This window comes from Anomaloglossus baeobatrachus, chromosome 3, assembly GCF_048569485.1.
Source record: "Anomaloglossus baeobatrachus isolate aAnoBae1 chromosome 3, aAnoBae1.hap1, whole genome shotgun sequence".
NCBI classification, from domain to species: domain Eukaryota; kingdom Metazoa; phylum Chordata; class Amphibia; order Anura; family Aromobatidae; genus Anomaloglossus; species Anomaloglossus baeobatrachus.
The window spans coordinates 314560287-314583451 of NC_134355.1; the positions used below are offsets into that span (position 1 = coordinate 314560287).

At 48.0% G+C, this 23165-nt stretch overlaps 1 protein-coding gene across 3 annotated transcripts in view; it reads left to right on the plus strand.

Annotated features, from left to right (window-relative positions):
• Positions 1-23165, plus strand: part of LOC142295229 (amine sulfotransferase-like) — a 153754-nt gene that overhangs the window by 112838 nt on the left and 17751 nt on the right. For all 3 annotated transcript variants that reach the window (XM_075338318.1, XM_075338320.1, XM_075338319.1), the window contains one exon: positions 4064-4158. In XM_075338318.1, the coding sequence (XP_075194433.1) occupies positions 4064-4158 (95 nt within the window). The remainder of the gene's footprint in view (positions 1-4063; positions 4159-23165) is intronic.

Below are 23165 nucleotides of genomic sequence, written 5' to 3' on the forward strand. Positions count from 1 at the left end.
CTACAAATTGATGAAAAGGAACTTAGATATGTTCACTCTTGTGAGGGTATGCCAGATAACCATTACACATTAATCCATAAATGTAGTCCCCATCAGGTTTTCCTTGTAGTTTCCTTGGAATCCTACATTTTGCACCTTGCTATCTTGATGAAAGCGCTGTCTTTTTGCTCCTCTTAATAGGCTCAAATCTTCTGTTTGAGCCTATCAAGATGGGCATCAAGGATATGGACTTTGAGACCTCATGGAGCCCATTTTGCTATAGCTTTTTCCCAGTCTCAATCAATGCAACATAGTTTTCGGCTTTATTTTTTCCAAAGGAAGCCTGTAACTACATTAACAACACTGATCCATGCTTCTTTCTTTTCTTTTGAGGAGTTTGAGAAACTCTTGACACTCCATAACCTTACTGATTTGAGGGCCAACAAAAATGTCAGCTTTAACATTTGCTTCTGAAAGCTTTGGAAAGAGATCTTGTAGATACTTGAATGTCACTGATTTATTGTCCAAAGATGTGACAAATTGTTTTATGAGGCCTAGTTTGGTGTGGAAAGGTGGCAATAGTGCATTTTGAGGGTCTACAAGTAGCCATTTAATGTTGTTGTTGCCCACAGAAACTCAGTACATTCAGGCCAATATTGTCTATGGTAACGTCCCTGCTATTGTAGCACTCCTGAACCCCTCAGGGCACTACTAGGTACTGCATCCTGACAAAGATGCAGGGTATACCCCCAGGGACCTGGAAGACCAGTGCCGTTACCACCAAAACACATAACATCCCCAGTTGCCCACTCCCAGTTAGGGATGACTGACTAGTCCGAGACCCAATGGATGGACACCCAGAGGTGGAGCCAGTCCAGTCCACTAGACTTCAACCCGGTAAGAGGGGACAGACAGAGAGTCAGACAGAATGACACCAGAGAGTCCGGTAGTGACAGTTGAAGGGGACGGACGTGTCTCAAGATGGGGTCATGTAGCAGTGACTTAGGTGGCGTAGGAGAGTGGTTGCCAGAGGGGGTACAGCCAGGTACCCCTGGAACCTGAGCAAATACCTGCACAGTGAATGGACCTTCACGGACCTCACTGACCCAAGAATCTGGAGGCACCAGCAGTAAAGATTGAGCCAGGGGCAGGAACAGAACACCGACCCTACAGTGGTCGCACTGCCCGCCGTACGGACGAGAGACTGCCAATTGACAGACAATTAGAGACCCACAAATGCTCCAAGCTATGGGGTCCCAACAACAAGTGAGAGGTTCTGGGGAAAGAGACTACCAGGTCACCACACCAGCACTGGGACAAAATGGACCAGGGGTCTGAACCAGCTGTCCTCAGGGCCTCAGCTCGACACCACTGTGAGTAAAAACAGAAGTTGCACTGCATCCCCATCGTGTAGTCTCCCTTCTTTCTGCGCCGGATTCCACCATCCACTCCCTAGGGCTTGGCTCTACTTGCAGAGGGCCTACCATCCAGGCTGCCACCACCATCAGCCCCAGTGGTAATAGACTGTGCAGTGGTGGTTCCAGCACCATAACCGCAATCCGCAAGTGGCGTCACAATACAAACTCTTTCATCTCCCCTGTACATATTCCCCTTTAAAAAGCAACCCCCAGGGTCACGGAACCAGGCATCGGCTGTTACACAACCGTGACACAGCATCCCCGTATATATACAGCTCGGGACCGAGTACCCCATAGCTCTGGGGCGTCACACTATCCCAAAGGCAAAGAAAGCATGGGAGCTTAGTATAGCCTCCTTGAAGAGCCACCAAGAATGCAACGCGTTTCGTTCAAAGAGCAAACTCATCAGGGGAGCTTATAATTGTGGCAAATCCATCTCAGGTCTCATTAAAAATGAGTCAAGAAATATCCATAATATGCATTAAACAGACTCCTTAGAGCGTTAAGCACGGCCGCTCCTGCCACGTGCATGTTATTAGGAGTCGGGTCCATGGCTTATGGGACCTGAACTGGAACTACCGCTTACATGACTCCTTATTGAGTCTGTTTAATGCATATTATGGATATTTCTTGACTCATTTTTAATGAGACCTGAGATGGATTTGCCACAATTATAAGCTCCCCTGATGAGTTTGCTCTTTGAACGAAACGCGTTGGGAGGTACATTTTTCATAATTTAGAGGTTCCGCCAGGAGGTTGCCTGAACCCATTTGAATCTAATATGTGGTATACAAGATTTTGGTGAGATTAATCCAATTTTCTATTTATTAGTGGACTTTTCTGAAACTGGCACCTAGTTCATGGGTGAGACAAGTTCCACTTTGTATGGCGGTACTAGTTTTTCTATGGTTTGCATCGAACCCTTGAAAAAGTAGGAGGGGCCAAACCTTTATTGAACCCTTGAGAAAGTAGGAGGGGCCAAACCTTTATTTTCTAATTATCACCATTAAGAACTAATAAACCTTCTGTCATGTAATCCTTCATATTCAAGAGCTCTGTACAACCATGCCCCGTCATTGTTCAGTATCTTTATGCCTATGTTCAGTGTACACAGAAAGCTCTCAATCAGTAGTTTGGGTTATAAGGAGAATTACAGTAGAATTACAGTGGATAAAACAGTGATTCTATGAAAACTCCAGCACAAATCCCAGGAAGTTACACATCACTGGAATCAGGGTCTCTGCCCCTTCATTATACCTCTCTCAGATGCAATAGCAAAAGCCAGTGACAGATTCCTTTAGATCTTTCTTTAGTGACGCGGGCGGGGAGGACGCCGCTGCGCTGCGCTCGCCAACGTTCGGGTCCGGCGCTGCTGCGATGGCTGCTCGGTGGCTCGAGCGGTGGGCCGGATCTGGGGACTCGAGCGGCGCTCCTCGCCCGTGAGTGAAAGGGGTGGTTGGTTTGGGGAATTTAGTCCGTGACGCCACCCACGGGTCGTGGTGAAGATGGGCACCACCGCTGCTGGTGACGGGGATCCCGGGAGCGATGGTAGGGAGCAGCTGAGATGTTGTTTTCCCCCTCCGTGGGTAGGGGTCGGTGGTCTTGGGGCCCGGGGATGTTATGACGGGGAGGCAGGGTTCGTGAGGTGCAGGGTTGCAGGGACAGCGCGACGCGGTGCTGGATGGCACGGGTGTACTCACTCAGCAAGAAAGGTACAAAGTCCTCGGTAAACCAAACGGCTGGATGGACGGGTCCCGCAGCCGGCTGCAGTGTCTCTCCCCAGACAGGTGATGGCGGCTGTCTTTCCCTGCACCTTGATGTTCTTCTTTCTGACTACTATGGATTCCCAACGGTAGTCCGCTCCCCGGTGTATGGGTACCGGAGGAGCCCATTTGCCCGCAGACGCTGGCCCTTGGGTCTCTAGCCTTGGGTGGTAGCTGTATACCCTCACGGTGTGGGCTGTTGCCTTCAATTGGGACTTTTGCTGTTGTGAAACCCCTGGGGTTCCAGTCACATTCGGATCTGACTATTGTCGGCGGCTCCAAGCCTGGTCGGGGTCCGATGGCCCTGCCTGTGTGTGCTGGCTTCACTTCGCTCCCCGGTCGGTACCGGCGAGCCATCGCCCGTCCCCGGTCCTACGGTTCCGCGTTGCTCCACCACTCCTGCAGACGGCCACCACCATCTGCCAACCTTGCTGTCAGTGCCTGGGCCACAAACCCAGACACCCAGTGTTTACTCCTCTCTCTTCACTGCTCAACACTGAACTAACACTTTTCCCGCCTCCAGGCCTGTGAACTCCTCGGTGGGTGGGGCCAACCGCTTGGCTCCGCCCCACCTGGTGTGGACATCAGACACTGGAGAGAGGCAACAAGGGTTTTTGTTTGGCTGTTGTCCCTGTCTAGTGGGGGTGGGGTGTTTTGTATGTTATTTGTGACCACCTGGCCAGGCCAGGGCGCCACATTAGCAAAAAACTGCAGATGGACACTGTTTCTTCAATAGAGGTTCCTGAAATAGTGATTTTTTTTTCTAATCTGCAGGTTATCCCTCAAATTACAAATGCAAAACTGAAAATCATGCAGAGGTTTAAAGCAAAAGTGATCAATGAAATTGTAAACTGCTCATATATTTAACAATTCTATAATGATAACATTTATCTTATATTACAGTCTTAAGTGGTTCGTGGTTTGATCATGTAAGGGGCTTCTACACGCACAAAGAGGATTTTGACATACTGTTCTTGACATATGAGGATATGAAAAAGGTAATTAAAGTCATTTGCATTATCGAAAAATATTTTCATTCTGAGCCATCCATTGGAATTGATACCTATGTAAGGATTTTATTGCCAGAGACAAAATCTGACAAATGTGATGCCCAGTTTCTTTTCTTTTCTAATATATATGTTAATATGTATGTTTATTTTATTTATTTTTTTTAATTTAAAGGGAATCTGTCAGGAGGTTTTTGCTATGTAATCTAAACACAGCATGATGTAGGTGTGAACACACAGCGTTGAACAATGCGCCTGTTATCACTCTGTGTGCAGCTGTTTACCTGGAATGTTTGTTTTAGCTTCTGGAGATTATCATTGATGGACTAGGTCAGCTAGAGGTCAGCTAGTCCAGCACACCCCCTTCTCTGATTAGGACTTCACTTTCTTTAAACAACTTACCTTGAAAGCCTGGTGTGGGCGAGGTTAGCTTTCTCAGCTCTGTTGCATTGCTAAATCAAAAAACTCTGATTGTGTGAGAACCGCTGCACCCAGTAAATTAAGTGATACATTGCTGTATTCAAGACTAGAGATGAGTGGTGTTCGAATCTAACTGTTCGCCAATTTCAAATTCGAGTTGTTTTGGGCGATGTTCGAGTTGTTAGACGAACTCAAACGATTTGCTTAACGTTTGACCGTTCGAGTTACCATTCGATAACTGTTCGATCACCAAAAGCGTAGCTAGTTACTAGCTGGCTTTTCACTGTAATACTGTCAGTCACTGTTAATAATTATATTATCAAAATTCAGCATATAGTGTGCGTGGGGACGGGGCTTAGATCAGTGCTGCTGAGTGCTGAAAGAATGGCAATCACCATTTTTTTTTCCTAACCGAGCATACAGTGGGGCTGGCCAGGTTGTCAGCCAATCACAGACATACACACAGTAAAGTGGATTTTTGCCAGACAAGCAAGGGCATGTTTCATTGGCTGTGCATAAAAAATAAGATAGACCAGGCACTAAAAGGAAAACTTTATTCAAAATATAGAACAGTTCAAATATTGCAAGACGTTTCGGTCAACGCAGTGACCTTCATTGGCTGTGCATGTCACATGTCCTTGCCCTATAAGACCCGGCCATTTTCCCGATCGCCGCCATCAGTGTTGCGGGTGTGTGTCATACACTTATAAAGTGCAATCTACACATTGGTTAGGGATTAGGGACTACTTGTAATTTCAACCCTTTTCAGGGCTAGATTAGAGTAGTTTATAGCCATTTTTGCTAGACAGGTCTGTGCCAGCGCTGTACAAGGGTTTTTCACAGCATCTGTCTAAAGCAGCTCAGGCAATTCCTTGGGGCATAGTATCAGCGTGTGTGATACTCAATGATGTACCACTGCTTTCCACAAACATAGCCCACTTCTCCATTTCTGCTAGACAATTTGTAACTGCAAAAAGTGCAGGCAATTGTTTGGGGCATAGTATCAGCATGTGTGATACTCAGTGACGTACCACTGCTTTCCACAAACATAGCCCAGTTCTCCATTTCTGCTAGATAATTTGTAACTACAAAAAGTGCAGGCTATTCCTTGGGGCATAGTATCAGCGTGTGTGTTAGTCAGTGACGTACCACTGCTTTCCACAAAGAAAGCCCAGTTCTCAATTTCTGCTAGACAATTTTTAACTGGAGCTAGTCCAGGCAATCCCTTATCAGTGTATGATAGTCAGTGACGTAGCCCTGCTGTCAAGAAAGCTACCCCACCTCTCCATCTGTAGTAGCCAATTTTTAACTGCAGCCAGTCCAGGCAATCCTTTGGGCATAGTATCAGTGTGTGATAGTCAGTGGCGTAGCACTGCTGTAAAGAAAGCTAAACCACCTCTCCATCTGTAGTAGCCAATTTTTAACTGCAACAAACAGTTGCCAATTTGTTTACATACAAAATGAGTGACAAAAGGCCAGATACTGGTGGAAAGGGGAACAAGCGTGTTGGAAAGGGAAAAAAAGTTTGTGTCCGTGGGATAGGTGGTAAAGCAACAGTAACATCTGCTGAAGAAAGACCATCTTCCAGCCAAAATAAGATGTCTACTTCTTTCCGTGGACAATCTGATATGATCCCTTTCTTACGGACACGACCATCGCTACCAAATGTAGATGAGGCACAAAAAGAGCAGGTGCTTGAATGGATCTCAAGTGCTCCATCAAGTGGCTTCTCCTCCACTTCAACTTCATCAACATCCCAAATACTCCAGTCCTCTGAGGAGTCACCCCAATCGCACTTGCTTCCTACCAGCTCTCAAGTCTCCAACCGCCCTGCTGAGTATGGGGTAACAGAGATGGTGGAGTCTGCAGAGCTTTTCAGTCACACTATAGCCTGGGAATCAGAGGTCTGCTCCAAAGCTGCAGTGAGTCCAGACAAGGAAATGATCTGCACTGATGCCCAGAAGCTTTGTGAGTCAGATCCAGGCCCAGATGAAGAAGGTTCTGAGCATAATGTAGACCCTCATTCCCAAACTGTAACTCCTCTTGGTGGAGACTATGAGGAACATGCTGATGACGATGAGACTCAGATACCTGATTGGAACGGCAACTTGACTATTCGGTCAGGGCAGGAAGAGGTTGGCTCTGAGGACGAGGGGAGTGAAAACAGACAGGGTGATGATGAGGTTGGAGATCCCACTTACTGTCATCCCACAGTGAGCCAGTTGATGATGTCAGCAGAGGAGGTGTAAGAGGATGCTACTGATGACGAGGATAGGTTGCGCCATCCTGGACAGAAACGGAGTACTGGAAGCACGTCAACAACTGCATCCTCAGCCACAACTCTGCTACTGAGCAGAAGTCAGGGTGGCTCTACAGGTCGCATGGGCTCTAAGCCTTGCCTAGCCTGGTCCTTTTTTGACATTGCGATGGATCACCCAACTCATGTCATCTGTAAGATTTGTTGTCAATCTCTAAGTAGAGGCCAAAAACTCACTAGTTTGAGTACGTCGTCCATGAAAAGTCACATGGATATGAAGCATAAGTCACAGTGGGAAGCTCACTGCTACAATGCGGCCTAGCGGAGCGGGCCAACCACCGTCTGCCCCTTAAAGTGCATCTGTGTGCTCTTCATCCTCTGTGACTGTGGGGACAGCAGTCACACATGCTTTTGGACTCAGACCTACCACCTCTTTACCCGCAACAGGCAGTGTGATTGGCAGGTCGTCAGTTGTTTTGGAAGTTGAAACAGCTGCTGGTGTTGATCTCTCTCAGACATCGAGAGCACCACCTTTGGATGAAGGCAACATTATGTCTCCATCTCCACCTTCCTCACAGACTAGCAGTTTGCCAGGGACACCCTACTCAACGCCGTCTCAGCACAGCAGCCACCCCTTGGTCCTTCAGATGAGAAAAGTAAAAGACCATTTCCTCCTAGCCATGACAAAGCTAAGAGGTTGCCTTTCAGCATCTTCAAGCTGTTGGCTACAGAAATGCTGCCGTTCCGCCTGGTGGACACACAGGATTTTCGAGACCTTATGTCTGTCGCAGTGCCCCAGTACTAGATGCCCAGTCGCCACTACTTCTCCAAGAAAAGTGTGCCTGCGCTACACCAACATATCACACACAACATCACCGCTTCCTTGACAAACTCTGTGTGTGACAGGGTGCATTTCACCACAGATACTTGGACCAGTAAGCATGGACAGGGGCGTTACATGTCGCTGACTGGGCACTGGGTAACTATGGTGAGAGATGGAGAAGGGTCTGCAGTACAAGTCTTGCCGTTCTCACGAGTTGTGTGTCAATCCTCTGTATGTAGAAGTTTCTCAACTGCTTCTGCCTCTTACACCTCGTCTGGGTCCTCCACCTCTGTCCAAAGCCTGTCTGGTCAGGCCACCCGCATTGGAACTGCGCACAAGGAATCCCGCATAACTCCTTACTATCCTGGCAGCAGAGCTCAACGGCATCAGGCGGTCTTTACGTTAAAATGTCTGGGAAATGTGGGTCACACAGCTGATGAGTTGTGGTGAGCTCTGGAGACTGAGTTTCATCAATGCTTGTCTCCACTCAACCTGCAGCCAGGGAAAGCCTTGTGCGACAATGCTGCAAACCTGGGTGTGGCCCTTCGCCGGGGCAATGTGACACACGTGCCCTGTATGGCTCACTTTTTGAACCTTGTTGTCCAGCAATTTTTAACCCACTATCTCGGCCTAGATGGGCTTCTGCAGAGGACACTGTCACTATGTGCTCACTTCCGCCATTCACACCCTGCAGCTGAACGACTTGCATCGCTCCAAAAGTCTTGCTGCCTGCTGGTTCACTGGCTGAAATGCGATGTGCCTACACGCTGGAATTCGACTCTACACATGTTGCAGTGACTGTGGCAGCACCGCTATGATATATAGCCCAGGCCAACGAGATACCGAGGTGGAGCAGATCATGCTGCTGGAGTGGTCTCAGATCAAGGACCTATGCACCCTTCTGCACAGTTTTGACATGGCGACGAAGACGTTTAGCACTGACGATGCCATTATCAGCATGACCATTCAAGTCATTTACATGCTGGAGCACACTCTAAACAGTATTTGGAGTCAGGTTGGTGGACAAGAGGAAGGAGAAGAAGTACAGGAGGACTCATATGCGGAAGGGATACCAAGATCTACAAGGTCCAGACGGTCAGCAGCACCAAGGCGGCAAGCATGGGACGGTGGGGGAGAGGGATTAACAAGGGCGCTTGGTAGCAGCCAAACTGTTGAGGAAGGTGCAGGAGCCCAGGAAGAAATGGAGGACGAACTGGCGATGGGCATGGAAGACTCAGCAGATGAGGGACACCTTGATCACATTTCTGGTGTGCGAGGTTGGGGGGAGAGGGCAAAGAAAGGAAGCATGATTCTCACCTCGCCGCCACCAACACAGCAAGGACTTGGTCCTCCCGGATGCGCAAGACACATACGCGCCTTCTTGCTGCACTACCTACAACATTACCCTCGGATTGTCAGAATTTGAAGTAATGCTGACTACTGATTTGCCACTCTTAGATCCCCGGTACAAGTCAAAATTTGGCAAAATAATTCCTGCCATAGAAAGGGACGCACGTATGCAGGAGTATTAGCAGAAGCTGTTACACAATATGAGATTGGCTTTTCCACTAAACACCAGAGGAGTGAATCTCACAGTTCTAACTTGCGAACCATGGGACTGTCGAGTCATCATCACGCAAACCGTACCAGCAACACCGTATCTGGTGGTAACAGCAATTTTATGAAATCATTTCATGAATTTTTTAGACCATCCTTTGCAAGGCCACAAGACACAAGAAGTCTGACACATAGGGGCACTTTGCACACTATGACATCGCAAGCCGATGCTTGCGATGCCGAGCGCGATAGTCCTCACCCCCGTCGCAGCTGCGATATCATGGTGATAGATGCCGTAGCGAACATTATCGCTACAGCAGCTTCACATGCACTCACCTGCCCTGCGACGTAGCTCTGGCCGGCGAACCGCCTCCTTATTAAAGGGGCGGGTCGTGCGGCGTCATGGCGACATCACACGGCAGGCGGCCAATAGAAGCGAAGGGGCGGAGATGAGCGGGATGTAAACATCCCGCCCACCTCCGTCCTTCCGCATAGCCGGCGTGAGCCGCAGGACGCAGGTAAGGTGATGTTCCTCGCTCCTGCGGCTTCACACACAGCGATGTGTGCTGCCGCAGGAACGAGGAACAACATCGTAACATCGGTCCTTCCGAAATTATGGAAATGACCGACGCTACACCGATGATACAATTTGGACGTTTTTGCGCTCCTTAAATCATATCAAAAAGGATTTACACACTACGATATCGACTGCGACGCCGGATGTGCGTCACTTTCGATTTGACCCCACCAACATCGCAGCTGCGATGTCGAAGTGTGCAAAGTGCCCCATACTCAACACCTGGAGAGGATGATACTGGAGTATCTCCATGTGAATATCGATATCATGACTGTGCAACTGAAGCCTTGCTCATTTTGTGCTTCCAATCTGGAAACATGGCCTGAGCTTGCCACTTATGCCTTGGAGATCTTGTCGTGTTCCGCAGCCAGCGTTCTCTCGGAATGTATATTCAGTGCTGCTGGGGGTGTGCTGACAGATAAGCGCACGCATCTGTCCAGTGACAATGTGGACAGACTAATTCATCAAGATCAACAAATCATGGATCCGAAAGGACTTTTCTACCCCAGTCTCATCCTGTGGAGAGTAAAGGCTTGTGTATTTTTGATTGCGCTTCATGCAAATCAACATTTTAAGTTTGCAACTGTGGAACAATTGATGCCACTTAAGTGGTGTCTGTGGCCAAATTTTTTTAAAAAATGGAGACTCTTGTTGAAGTCCACTTGCTATGTTTTACATGATTTTAGAAGGGCATGACATGCCTATACCTGTGTCTTCTCTAGAGATGAGCGAACCGGCCGTAGTTCGGCTCGAGTTCGGTTCGTCGAACGGAGGTCCCGTTCGAGTTCAGTTCGTCGAACGTTCGACAAACCGAACTCGAACCGCATAGGAAACAATGGCAGGCAATCACAAACACATAAAAACACCTAGAAAACACCCTCAAAGGTGTCCAAAAGGTGTCAAACAACTCACAACACAACACAAACACATGGAAAAGTGACAAGGACATATACTCATGCAAAAACAAAAGAGCTCGACAAGGAAAAAGAGGAGGATACACAGATATAGGCATGGCACGCCCTTCTAAAATCATGTAAAACACCACAAGGTGACTCCAAGCGGAGTTCTCCCTTTTTTCCAAAAATTGGGCCACACACACACCCACCCCTTCAGTGGCAGCACTTGTGCCCCAGTTGTACACTTCACAGCTAGATTTGCATCAAGCACATTCAAAAATACGCCATCCTTTTCCGTCCTCAGGATTGCACCGGGGTAGGTAGCAAAGTCTTTGCTGAACCATGACTTGTTCATCTTGGATCATTTTTAAAAACACAGCAAGCAAGGGTTACTCCAAGCGGAGTATCCCTTTTTTTTGAAAAAATTGGGCCACACAGACACCCCATCAGTGGCAGCACTTGTGCCCTAGTTGCAAACAGCATGTTTTGATTTGCATCAAGCACATTCCAAATCCACAAGCATTTACTCTCCCCAGGATGACACAGGGGTAGTAAAATCCTTCTGGATCCATGACTTGTTCATTTTGATGAACGTTAGTCTGTCCACATTGTCACTGGACAGACGCGTGTGCTTATCTGTCAGCACACACCCAGCAGCACTGAAGACACGTACAGAGACAACACTGTCAGCTGGACACGACAAAATCTCCAAGGTGTAAGTGGAGAGCTCTGGCCATTTTTCAAGATTTGAAGCCCAAAATGAGCAAGGCTCCATTTGCAAAGTCATGGCATCGATGTTCATTTGGAGATACTCCTGTATCATCCTCTCCAGCCGTTGACTATGTGTCAGACTTGTTGTCTCTGGTGGCCTTGCAAAGGACGGTTTAAAAAAATTATGAAAAGATTCAATAAAATTGCTGTTACCAGCATCAGATACGGTGCTACTGGTATGGGTAGACTGTTGAAGATGACGAGACCGTCCCATGTTTGTCTAGTTACAACTGGGAGATTCACTCCCTGCACCTGCACGGTTGTTTGGTGGAAAAGTCGAGCTAAGATCGAGTAACAGCTTCTGCTGATACTCCTGCATACGTGCGTCCCTTTCTATGGCTGGAATTATGTCACAAAATTTGGACTTGTACCGGGGATCTAATAGTGTGGCAAGCCAGTAGTCATCATCACTTCTAATTTTGACAATACAAGGGTCATGTTGGAGGTAGTGCAGCAAGAAGGCGCTCATGTGTCTTGCGCAGCCATGCGGACCAAGTCCACACTGTGTTTGTGGCATAGAGGTGCTAACCGTTCTTTCTTCCTCTGACATCTCCCCCCAACCTCTTTCAACTGAAATTTGACCAAGGTCTCCCTCATCCGCTGTCCATGGACAGTTCGTCCTCCATTTCTTCATGTTCTCCTGCACCTTCCTCAACATTTCGCCTGCTACCATGCGCCCTTGTTGATCCCTGTCCCCCATGATCCCATGCCTGCCGCGTTGGTGATGATGAACGTCTGGACCTTGGTGATGTTGTTGTCTCTTGCGCATATGAATCTGCCTGTAGTTCCTCCCCTTCCTGTTGTCCCACCCCCTGGCTCCGAATAGTGTTTAGCGTGTGCTCCAGCATGTAAATGACTGGAATTGTCATGCTGATAATGACATTGTCAGCGCTAAACATGTCCGTCGCCATGTCGAAACTGTGCAGAAGGGTGCATAGGTCCTTGATCTGAGACCACTCCATCAGGGTGATCTGCCCCACCTTTGCATCTCATTGTCCCAGGCTATACGTCATGATGTATTGCACAAGGGCTCGGCGGTGCTGCCACAGTCGCTGTAACATGTGGAGAGTCGAATTCCAGCGTGTCGGCATATTGCATTTCAGGCGATGAACCGGCAGGCCGAAAGACTTCTGGAGCGATGCAAGTCGCTCAGCTGCGGCGGTTGAACGGCGGAAGTGAGCAGACAGTTTTCGTGCCCTGGTCAGAAGGCCATCTAGGCCGGGATAGTGTGTTAAAAATTGCTGGACAACAAGGTTCAACACGTGAGCTATACAAGGCACGTGTGTCACCTTGCCCAGGCAAAGGGCCGCACCCAGGTTTGCAGCATTGTCGCACACGGCCTTACCAGGCTGCAGGTTGAGTGGAGACAACCATTTATTAAACTCAGTCTCCAGAGCTGCCCACAGCTCAGTCGCTGTGTGACTCCTATTTCCAAGACATGTCAAGCTAAAGACCGCCTGATGCCGTTGCACTCTGCTGCCAGCATAGTAATGAGGGGTGCGTGATTCCTTCTGCGCAGTGAGAACGCTGGTGGCCTAACCAGGCAGGCTTGGGGCGGAGGTGGAGGACCCAGATGGGGTGGAGGAGGCAGAAGCAGTGGCGGAACTTGGACAGACAGAGGATTGACACACAAGTTGTGGGGACGGCAAGACTTGTGCAGCAGACCCTTCACCATCTATCACCATAGTTACCCAGTGCCCAGTCAGCGACATGTAACGTCCCTGTCCATGCTTACTGGTCCAAGTATCGGTGGTGAAATGGACCCGTTCACACACAGAGTTTCTCAAGGTAGCGGTGATGTTGTGTGCGACATGCTGGTGTAGCGCGGGCACACTTTTCTTAGAGAAGTAGTGGCGACTGGGCATCTGGTACTGGGGCACAGCGACAGACATAAGGTCTCTAAAATCCTGTGTGTCCACCAGGCGGAAAGGCAGCATTTCGGTAGCCAAGAGCTTACAGAGGGATAAAGTCAACCTCTTAGCTTTGTCATGGGTCGCAGGAAATGGCCTTTTATTTGTCCACATCTGAGGGACAGAGATCTGGCTGCTGTGTGTAGACGGTGTTGAGTAGGGTGTCCCTGGAAAAATGCAGCTTTGTGAGGAAAGTGCAGGCGTAGACATGATGTTGCCTTCATCCAACGTTGGTGCTATCGATGTCTGAGAGAACTGTACACACGCACTTGTTTCCCCATCCAAACCAACTGACGACCTACCAAGCAAACTGCCTGTTGCGGTTACAGTGGTGGAAGTTGTGCGTGGAAAACCAGGTGTGACAGCTGTCCCCACAGTCCTAGAAGATGACGAGCGCACGGATGCACTGGAAGGGGCAGGCGGTGGATGGTTCGCTCCGCTAGGCCGCATTGCAGCACGGTGAGCTTCCCACTGGGACATATGATATTTATTCATGTGACGATTCATGGAAGAAGTTGTTAAACTGCTGAGGTTTTGCCCTCTACTAACAGAATCACGACAAATTTTACAGATCACATAATTTGGGCGATCTTTTGCTATGTCAAAAAAGGACCAGGCTAGGCAAGGCTTAGAGGGCATGCGACCTGCTGATCCACCCCGACTAGTGCTCAGAGGCAGAGTGGTGGCTGAGGATGCAGTTGTAGACGTGCTACCAGTGCTCCGACTCTGTCCAAGAAGGCGCAAGGTAACTTCGTCGTCGGTTGCATCCTCCTCCACCGCCTCTGTTGACCTCCTCGAGTGCCTGACTGTGGGTTGACAGTAGGTGGGATCTAGAACTTCCTCATCAATTGTTGTGTTTGCACTCCCCTCACCCTCAGACTGAGCCTCTTCTTGCCCTGACCGAATATTTAAGTTAGAATCCCAATCTGGTATCTGCGTCTCAACGTCATCAGTATGTTCCTCATTGTCTTTAACAACAGGTGTTACAGTTTGTGAAAAAGGGTCAACATTATGCTCAGAAACTTGGTCCTCACGGCCTGAATCAGAGTCACAAAGGTTCTGGGCATCACTGCAGACCATTTCCTGGTCTGTACTCACTGTAGCTTGGGAGCAGACTTCTGATTCCCAGGCTATAGTGTGACTGAACAGCTCTGCAGACTCAGCCATCTCAGTTCCATTATACTGTGCAGGGCAGATGGAGACTTCAGAGCTGGTAGAATGCAAGTGTGATTGGCCTGACAACTCAGAGGACTGGTGTTTTTTGGATGCGGTAGTTGAGGTGGCGGAGAGGGCACTTGTTGGACCACTTGAGATCCATTCAAGCATTTTCCTTTTTTGGCCATCATCTACCTTTGTTCCAGTTGTTCGTGTCCGTAAAAAAGGGAGCACATCGGATTGTCCACTGTAAGTACCGTATTTTTCGGACCATAAGACGCACTTTTTTTCCCCCAAATGTTGGGGGAAAGTTGGGGGTGCGTCTTATGGTCTGACTGTGGCTGCGGGGAATGAGGTGCTGCGGTGGAGCGGGTCATCGGGGGCACGAGCAGGCTGTAGCAGCCTCCTGTGACCACGTGTGCCCGCTCATTACATATGCACGTCCATCCTCCCGCCCATTTCTCAGCGCAGAAGCCGGCGCTGACAGGTGGGCGGGAGGACGAGCGGGGACGCGCGCATAGTAAAGAGCCGGTCCACATGATCCCCTCTGGCAATTACAGCCTGGAGTGATCATGTGCGGCTGTATTCACTGCCCTCCGTGCGTCATAATCAGCACGGGGTGCAGCGAATCAGTGTACTCACCCGTCCCCATGTGTTTAGCCGTTCCCCCGCAGCACGCGATGTCTTCCTGTCTGTGCCGGTCAGCTGATCTGTGCTGATCAGCTGATCGGCACAGACAGGAAGACATCGCGTGCTGCAGGGGAACGGCTCCACACACACACACACAGGTCAGTGGTGCAGAGAGGAAGATGATCGGCTGCAGGGAGTGAGGAACAGGTGAGTATAAACGTTTGTTTTTTTTTCTCTGTGCTATAGGATACAGGCCATATACCAGGATGGTATATGAGCACTATGGGGGCATATAGCAGGATGGGAGTATATGAGCAGGAGGGATGGGGGGTATATGAACAGGATGGAAGTATATGAACAGGATGGGGGTATATGAACAGGATGGCAGTATATGAGCAGGATGGATGGGGGGTATATGAACAGGATGGGAGTATATGAACAGGATGGGAGTATATGAGCAGGATGGATGGGGGGTATATGAACAGGATGGCAGTATATGAGCAGGATGGATGGGGGAATATGAACAGGATGGGAGTATATGAACAGGATGGGAGTATATGAGCAGGATGGATGTGGGGTATATGAACAGGATGGGGATATATGAACAGGATGGGGGTATATGAACAGGATGGGGGTATATGAACAGGATGGATGGGGGGTATATGAACAGGATGGGGGTATATGAACAGGATGGGAGTATATGAGCAGGATGGATGGGGGGTATATGAACAGGATGGGGGTATATGAACAGGATGGGGGTATATGAACAGGATGGATGGGGGGTATATGAACAGGATGGGGGTATATGAACAGGATGGGAGTATATGAGCAGGATGGATGGGGGGTATATGAACAGGATGGGGGTATATGAACAGGATGGGAGTATATGAGCAGGATGGATGGCTGGTATATGAACAGGATGGGGGTATATGAACAGGATGGGAGTATATGAGCAGGATGGGGGAATATGAACAGGATGGGGTATATGAACAGGATGGGGGTATATGAACAGGATAGGGGTATATGAACAGGATGGGGGAATATGAGCAGGATGCTGGTATATCAGCAGGATGGGGGTATATGAGCAGGATGGGGGTTTATAGCAGGATCATATACAAGGCAGGAGGATCATTACCAGGATGGGGTGCCTTAGTAGAGAATTTGGGGACATTACCCCCATAACAGTGTCAGCAGCAAATCCTCGCCCCATAACAGTGTGTCATGACCACATTTTTTTGCTTAAAGTTTTATTTTCCTATTTTCCTCCTCTAACACCAGGGTGCGTCTTATAGTCCGGTGCGTCTTATAGTCCGAAAAATACGGTAGTAGACATCTTACTTTTGCTGGTAGATGGTCTATCTTCAGCAGATGTTAATGGAGCTTTGCCACCTTCCCCATGGACAAACCCTTTTTTTCCTTTTCCAACATGCCTCTTCCCCTTTCCACCAGCATCTGTCATTTTGCCACTCATTTTGATTGCGACAAGATTGTGCACTTAAAATGTGGTAGTAAAAATTGATAGGTGGTGTAGATTTCAGCGGTGGTCTAGCTTTATTAACAGCAGAATAAACAACAATAATTATCCCTGACAATGCAACTACGTCCCTTAAACTGGCAGCATAGTTTGCTAGTATAATGGCTTAGTAACAATGAGCTTGAGCGTGCAATGCAGGCAGACGTGCTGCAAATATCTTTGCACTAGTGGGACAATACAGAAGTCCAACAGCCACGTTTAGGATGCCACTAAGTTTCCTCAGTGTTTGCTAGTATAATGGCTTAGTAACAATGAGTTTGAGTGTGCAATGCAGAGGTGCTGCAAATATCTTTGCACTAGTGGGACAATACACAAGTCCAACAGCCATGTTTAGGATGCCACTAAGTTTCCTCAGTGTTTACTAGTATAATGGCTTAGTAACAATGAGTTTGAGTGTGCAATGCAGGCAGACGTGCTGCAAATATCTTTGCACTAGTGGGACAATACAGAAGTCCAACAGCCACGTTTAGGATGCCACTAAATTTCCTCAGTGTTTGCTAGTATAATGGCTTAGTAACAATGAGTTTGAGTGTGCAATGCAGGCAGACGTGCTGCAGATATCTTTGCGCTAGTGGGACAATACAGAAGTCTAAAGCCCACTTTACACGTTGCAATTAGTTGTACAATCGCATTTGCGATGTGACACGCCCAGGTTGCATACGGGATCTTATGAGATTGCACGTTGGTCGTTCATTTGCTGTCACACATCCATTAGTAGTCTATGTTAAATTGGTCAATTTTATGTGCGATCCTTTAGATCATGTGTTCTGTGACGTATGCATTGGGCACCTTTTTTTTTTTTTTATTTATTGACTTGCCAAGCGTGTGTAATGTGTAGGGATGCGTTTTTACTATGTCATCTGCCGTTCAGCTCTGCTACATGGCCGCTAACAGCAGACACAGACAGCCATGTAGCAGAGCTGAATGGCAGATGACAGCAGACACAGACAGAGCCGCACTGTCAGAATGAACTCGGGTGAACTTCACCCGACTTCATGGTCATGCTGCGGCTCTGTCTGTGTCGCGCCCTGATTAGCGGTCACCAGTGAAGGACTCACCGGTGACCGCTAATCTCCTAAATTACTGAAGTTAGCAGCCCTCTCTCATACTCACCAATCCCCGATCCCCGGCGCTGCACGGCGTTCACACTGCTCCGGCGGCTTTTACTGTTTTGAAAAAGCCGGCCGCCCATTAAACAATCTCGTATTCCCTGCTTTCCACGCCCACCGGCGCCTGTGATTGGTTACAGTGAGACACGCCCCCCACGCTGAGTGACAGGTGTCACACTGCACCCAATCACAGAAGCCGGTGGGCGTGTCTATACTGTGTAGTGCAATAAATAATTAAATAATTAAAAAAAACGGCGTGCGGTCCCCCCCAATTTTAAAACCAGCCAGATAAAGCCATACGGCTGAAGGCTGGTATTCTCAGGATGGGGAGCTCCACGTTATGGGGAGCCCCCCAGCCTAACAATATCAGCCAACAGCCGCCCAGAATTGCCGCATACATTATATGCGACAGTTCTGGGACTGTACCCGGCTCTTCCCGATTTGCCCTGGTGCGTTGGCAAATCGGGGTAATAAGGAGTTATTGGCAGCCCATAGCTGCCAATAAGTCCTACATTAATCATGTCAGGCGTCTATGAGACACCCTCCATGATTAATCTGTAAATTACAGTAATAAACATACACACACCCGAAAAAATCCTTTATTAGAAATAAAAAACACAAACATATACCCTGGTTCACCACTTTAATCAGCCCCAAAAAGCCCTCCATGTCCGGCGTAATCCAGGATGCTCCAGCGTCGCTTCCAGCGCTGCTGCCTGGAGGTGACAGGAGCTGCAGAATACACCGCCGCTCCGGTCACCTCCACGCAGCTAATGAAGACAGCCGCGCGATCAGCTGCTGTCACTGAGGTTAACCGCTGTCACTGGATACAGCGGTGGCCGCGGGTAACCTCAGTGACAGCTCAGCTGATCGCGCTACTCACCGCCGCTCCTATCACCTCCACGCAGCAACTGAGGTGAGTAGCGCGATCAGCTGAGCTGTCAGTGAGGTTACCCGCGGCCACCGCTGGATCCAGTGACAGCGGGTAACCTCAGTGACAGCAGCTGATCGCGCGGCTGTCTTCATTACCTGCGTGGAGGTGACCGGAGCGGCGGTGTATTCTGCAGCTCCGGTCACCTCCATGCAGCAGCGCTGGAAGCGACGCTGGAGCATCCTGGATTACGCCGGACATGGAGGGCTTTTTGGGGCTGATTAAAGTGGTGAACCAGGGTATATGTTTGTGTTTTTTATTTCTAATAAAGGATTTTTTCGGGTGTGTGTGTGTTTATTACTGTAATTTACAGATTAATCATGGAGGGTGTCTCATAGACGCCTGACATGATTAATCTAGGACTTATTGGCAGCTATGGGCTGCCAATAACTCCTTATTACCCCGATTTGCCAACGCACCAGGGCAAATCGGGAAGAGCCGGGTACAGTCCCAGAACTGTCGCATATAATGTATGCGGCAATTCTGGGCGGCTGTTGGCTGATATTGTTAGGCTGGGGGGCTCCCCATAACGTGGAGCTCCCTATCCTGAGAATACCAGCCTTCAGCCGTATGGCTTTATCTGGCTGGTTTTAAAATTGGGGGGGACCGCACGCCGTTTTTTTTAATTATTTAATTATTTATTGCACTACACAGTATAGACACGCCCACCGGCTTCTGTGATTGGGTGCAGTGTGACACCTGTCACTCAGCGTGGTGGGCGTGTCTCACTGTAACCAATCACAGGCGCCGGTGGGCGTGGAAAGCAGGGAATACGAGATTGTTTAATGGGCGGCCGGCTTTTTCAAAACAGTAAAAGCCGCCGGAGCAGTGTGAACGCCGTGCAGCGCCGGGGATCGGGGATTGGTGAGTATGAGAGAGGGGGATAGACTGACATGGACAGAGAGTGAGGGACAGAGATAGTGACGGACTGACAGAGATTAGTGAATGACAGATATTGTGAGGCGCTTCAGAACGCAGCTTTTCAGCTGCGCTCTGAAGCAGACCTTTTATAAGCTGAGCGCACATAGCATCAGACACCAAAATCGTATGAGGGATGTCACACGTTACAATTCACTAGGTTCCTGCAACAAAACGCTCAATTCTAGAGAATGATACGATGTGTTTGCGATCAACGGTTTTGCGTTCAATCATGATCGCAAGTAGATGTCACACGCAGATACCTCACAAACGATGCCGGATGTGCGTCACTTACAACTTGACCCCAACGACGGATTGTGAGATATATTGAAGCGTGTGTAGCGGGCTTAACAGCCACGTTTAGGATGCCACTAAGTTTCCTCAGTGTTTGCTAGTATAATGGCTTAGCAACAATGAGTTTGAGTGTGCAATGCAGGCAGACGTGCTGCAAATATCTTTGCACTAGTGGGACAATACAGAAGTCCAACAGCCACGTTTAGGATGCCACTAAGTTTCCTCTGTGTTTGCTAGTATAATGGCTTAGTAACAATGAGTTTGAGTGTGCAATGCAGGCAGACGTGCTGCAAATATCTTTGCACTAGTGGGCCAATACAGAAGTCCAACAGCCACTTTTAGGATGCCACTAAGTTTCCTCAGTGTTTGCTAGTATAATGGCTTAGCAACAATGAGTTTGAGTGTGCAATGCAGGCAGACGTGCTGCAAATATCTTTGCACTAGTGGGACAATACAGAGGTCCAACAGCCACGTTTAGGATGCCACTAAGTTTCCTCTGTGTTTGCTAGTATAATGGCTTAGTAACAATGAGTTTGAGTGTGCAATGCAGGCAGACGTGCTGCAAATATCTTTGCACTAGTGGGACAATACAGACGTCCAACAGCAACGTTTAGGATGCCACTAAGTTTCCTCAGTGTTTACTAGTATAATGGCTTAGTAGCAATGAGTTTGAGTGTGCAATGCAGGCAGACGTGCTGCAAATATCTTTGCACTAGTGGGACAATACAGAAGTCTAACAGCCACGTTTAGGATGCCACTAAGTTTCATCAGTGTTTGCTAGTATAATGGCTTAGCAACAATGAGTTTGAGAGTGCAATGCAGGCAGACGTGCTGCAAATATCTTTGCACTAGTGGGACAATACAGAAGTCCAACAGCCACTTTTAGGATGCCACTAAGTTTCCTCAGTGTTTGCTAGTATAATGGCTTAGCAACAATGAGTTTGAGAGTGCAATGCAGGCAGACGTGCTGCAAATATCTTTGCACTAGTGGGACAATACAGAAGTCCAACAGCCACTTTTAGGATGCCACTAAGTTTCCTCAGTGTTTGCTAGTATAATGGCTTAGTAACAATGAGTTTGAGTGTGCAATGCAGGCAGACGTGCTGCAAATATCTTTGCACTAGTGGGACAATACAGAAGTGCGACAGCCACTTTTGGGATGCCACTAAGTTTCCTCAGTGTTTGCTAGTATAATGGCTTAGTAACAATGAGTTTGAGTGTGCAATGCAGGCAGACGTGCTGCAAATATCTTTGCACTAGTGGGACAATACAGAAGTCCAACAGCCACTTTTAGGATGCCACTAAGTTTCCTCAGTGTTTGCTAGTATAATGGCTTAGTAACAATGAGTTTGAGTGTGCAATGCAGGCAGACGTGCTGCAAATATCTTTGCACTAGTGGGACAATACAGAAGTGCGACAGCCACTTTTGGGATGCCACTAAGTTTCCTCAGTGTTTGCTAGTATAATGGCTTAGTAACAATGAGTTTGAGTGTGCAATGCAGGCAGACGTGCTGCAAATATCTTTGCACTAGTGGGACAATACAGAAGTCCAACAGCCATGTTTAGGATGTCACTAAGTTTCCTCAGTGTTTGCTAGTATAATGGCTTAGTAACAATGAGTTTGAGTGTGCAATGCAGGCAGACGTGCTGCAAATATCTTTGCACTAGTGGGACAATACAGAAGTCCAAAAGCCACTTTTGGGATGCCACTAAGTTTCCTCAGTGTTTGCTAGTATAATGGCTTAGTAACAATGAGTTTGAGTGTGCAATGCAGGCAGACGTGCTGCAAATATCTTTGCACTAGTGGGACAATACAGAAGTCCAACAGCCACGTTTAGGATGCCACTAATTTTCCTCAGTGTTTGCTAGTATAATGGCTTAGTAACAATGAGTTTGAGTGTGCAATGCAGGCAGACGTGCTGCAAATATCTTTGCACTAGTGGGACAATACAGAAGTCCAACAGCCACTTTTAGGATGCCACTAATTTTCCTCAGTGTTTGCTAGTATAATGGCTTAGTAACAATGAGTTTGAGTGTGCAATGCAGGCAGACGTGCTGCAAATATCTTTGCACTAGTGGCACAATACAGAATTCCAACAGCCACGTTTAGGATGCCACTAAGTTTCCTCAGTGTTTGCTAGTATAATGGCTTAGTAACAATGAGTTTGAGTGTGCAATGCAGGCAGACGTGCTGCAAATATCTTTGCACTAGTGGGACAATACAGAAGTCCAACAGCCACTTTTAGGATGCCACTAAGTTTCCTCAGTGTTTGCTAGTATAATGGCTTAGTAACAATGAGTTTGAGTGTGCAATGCAGGCAGACGTGCTGCAAATATCTTTGCACTAGTGGGACAATACAGAAGTCCAACAGCCACGTTTAGGATGCCACTAAGTTTCCTCAGTGTTTACTAGTATAATGGCTTAGTAACAATGAGTTTGAGTGTGCAATGCAGGCAGACATGCTGCAAATATCTTTGCACTAGTGGGACAGTACAGAAGTCCAACAGCCACTTTTAGGATGCCACTAAGTTTCCTCAGTGTTTGCTAGTATAATGGCTTAGTAACAATCAGTTTGAGAGTGCAATGCAGGCAGACATGCTGCAAATATCTTTGCACTAGTGGGACAATACAGAAGTGCAACAGCCACGTTTAGGATGCCACTAAGTTTCCTCAGTGTTTGCTAGTATAATGGCTTAGTAACAATGAGTTTGAGTGTTCAATGCAGGCAGACGTGCTGCAAATATCTTTGCACTAGTGGGACAATACAGAAGTCCAACAGCCACGTTTAGGATGCCACTAAGTTTCCTCAGTGTTTGCTAGTATAATGGCTTAGTAACAAATGAGCTTGAGTGTGCAATGCAGGCAGACGTGCTGCAAATATCTTTGCACTATTGGGACAATACAGGAGTCCAACAGCCACGTTTAGGATGCCACTAAGTTTCCTCAGTGTTTGCTAGTATAATGGCTTAGTAACAATGAGTTTGAGTGTGCAAAGGGCAGGAGGGTACAGTGGCAGGGTTGTGGGTCTGGGTAGGGGAAAGGAAGCCTCCCTTTCTATCCCTCCTAATGGGGAAATGCAGCGAGGAAATCCCTGACCTTAGCTACACAGACGCTGTCATCTTGTGTAGCTGTTAAAATCTGTTTTCACGGCCCTGACTGTCACCTACGGCTCTGACCCTGCAGGTATTAGCCTTTACAAGGGCTGAAAGAACCTT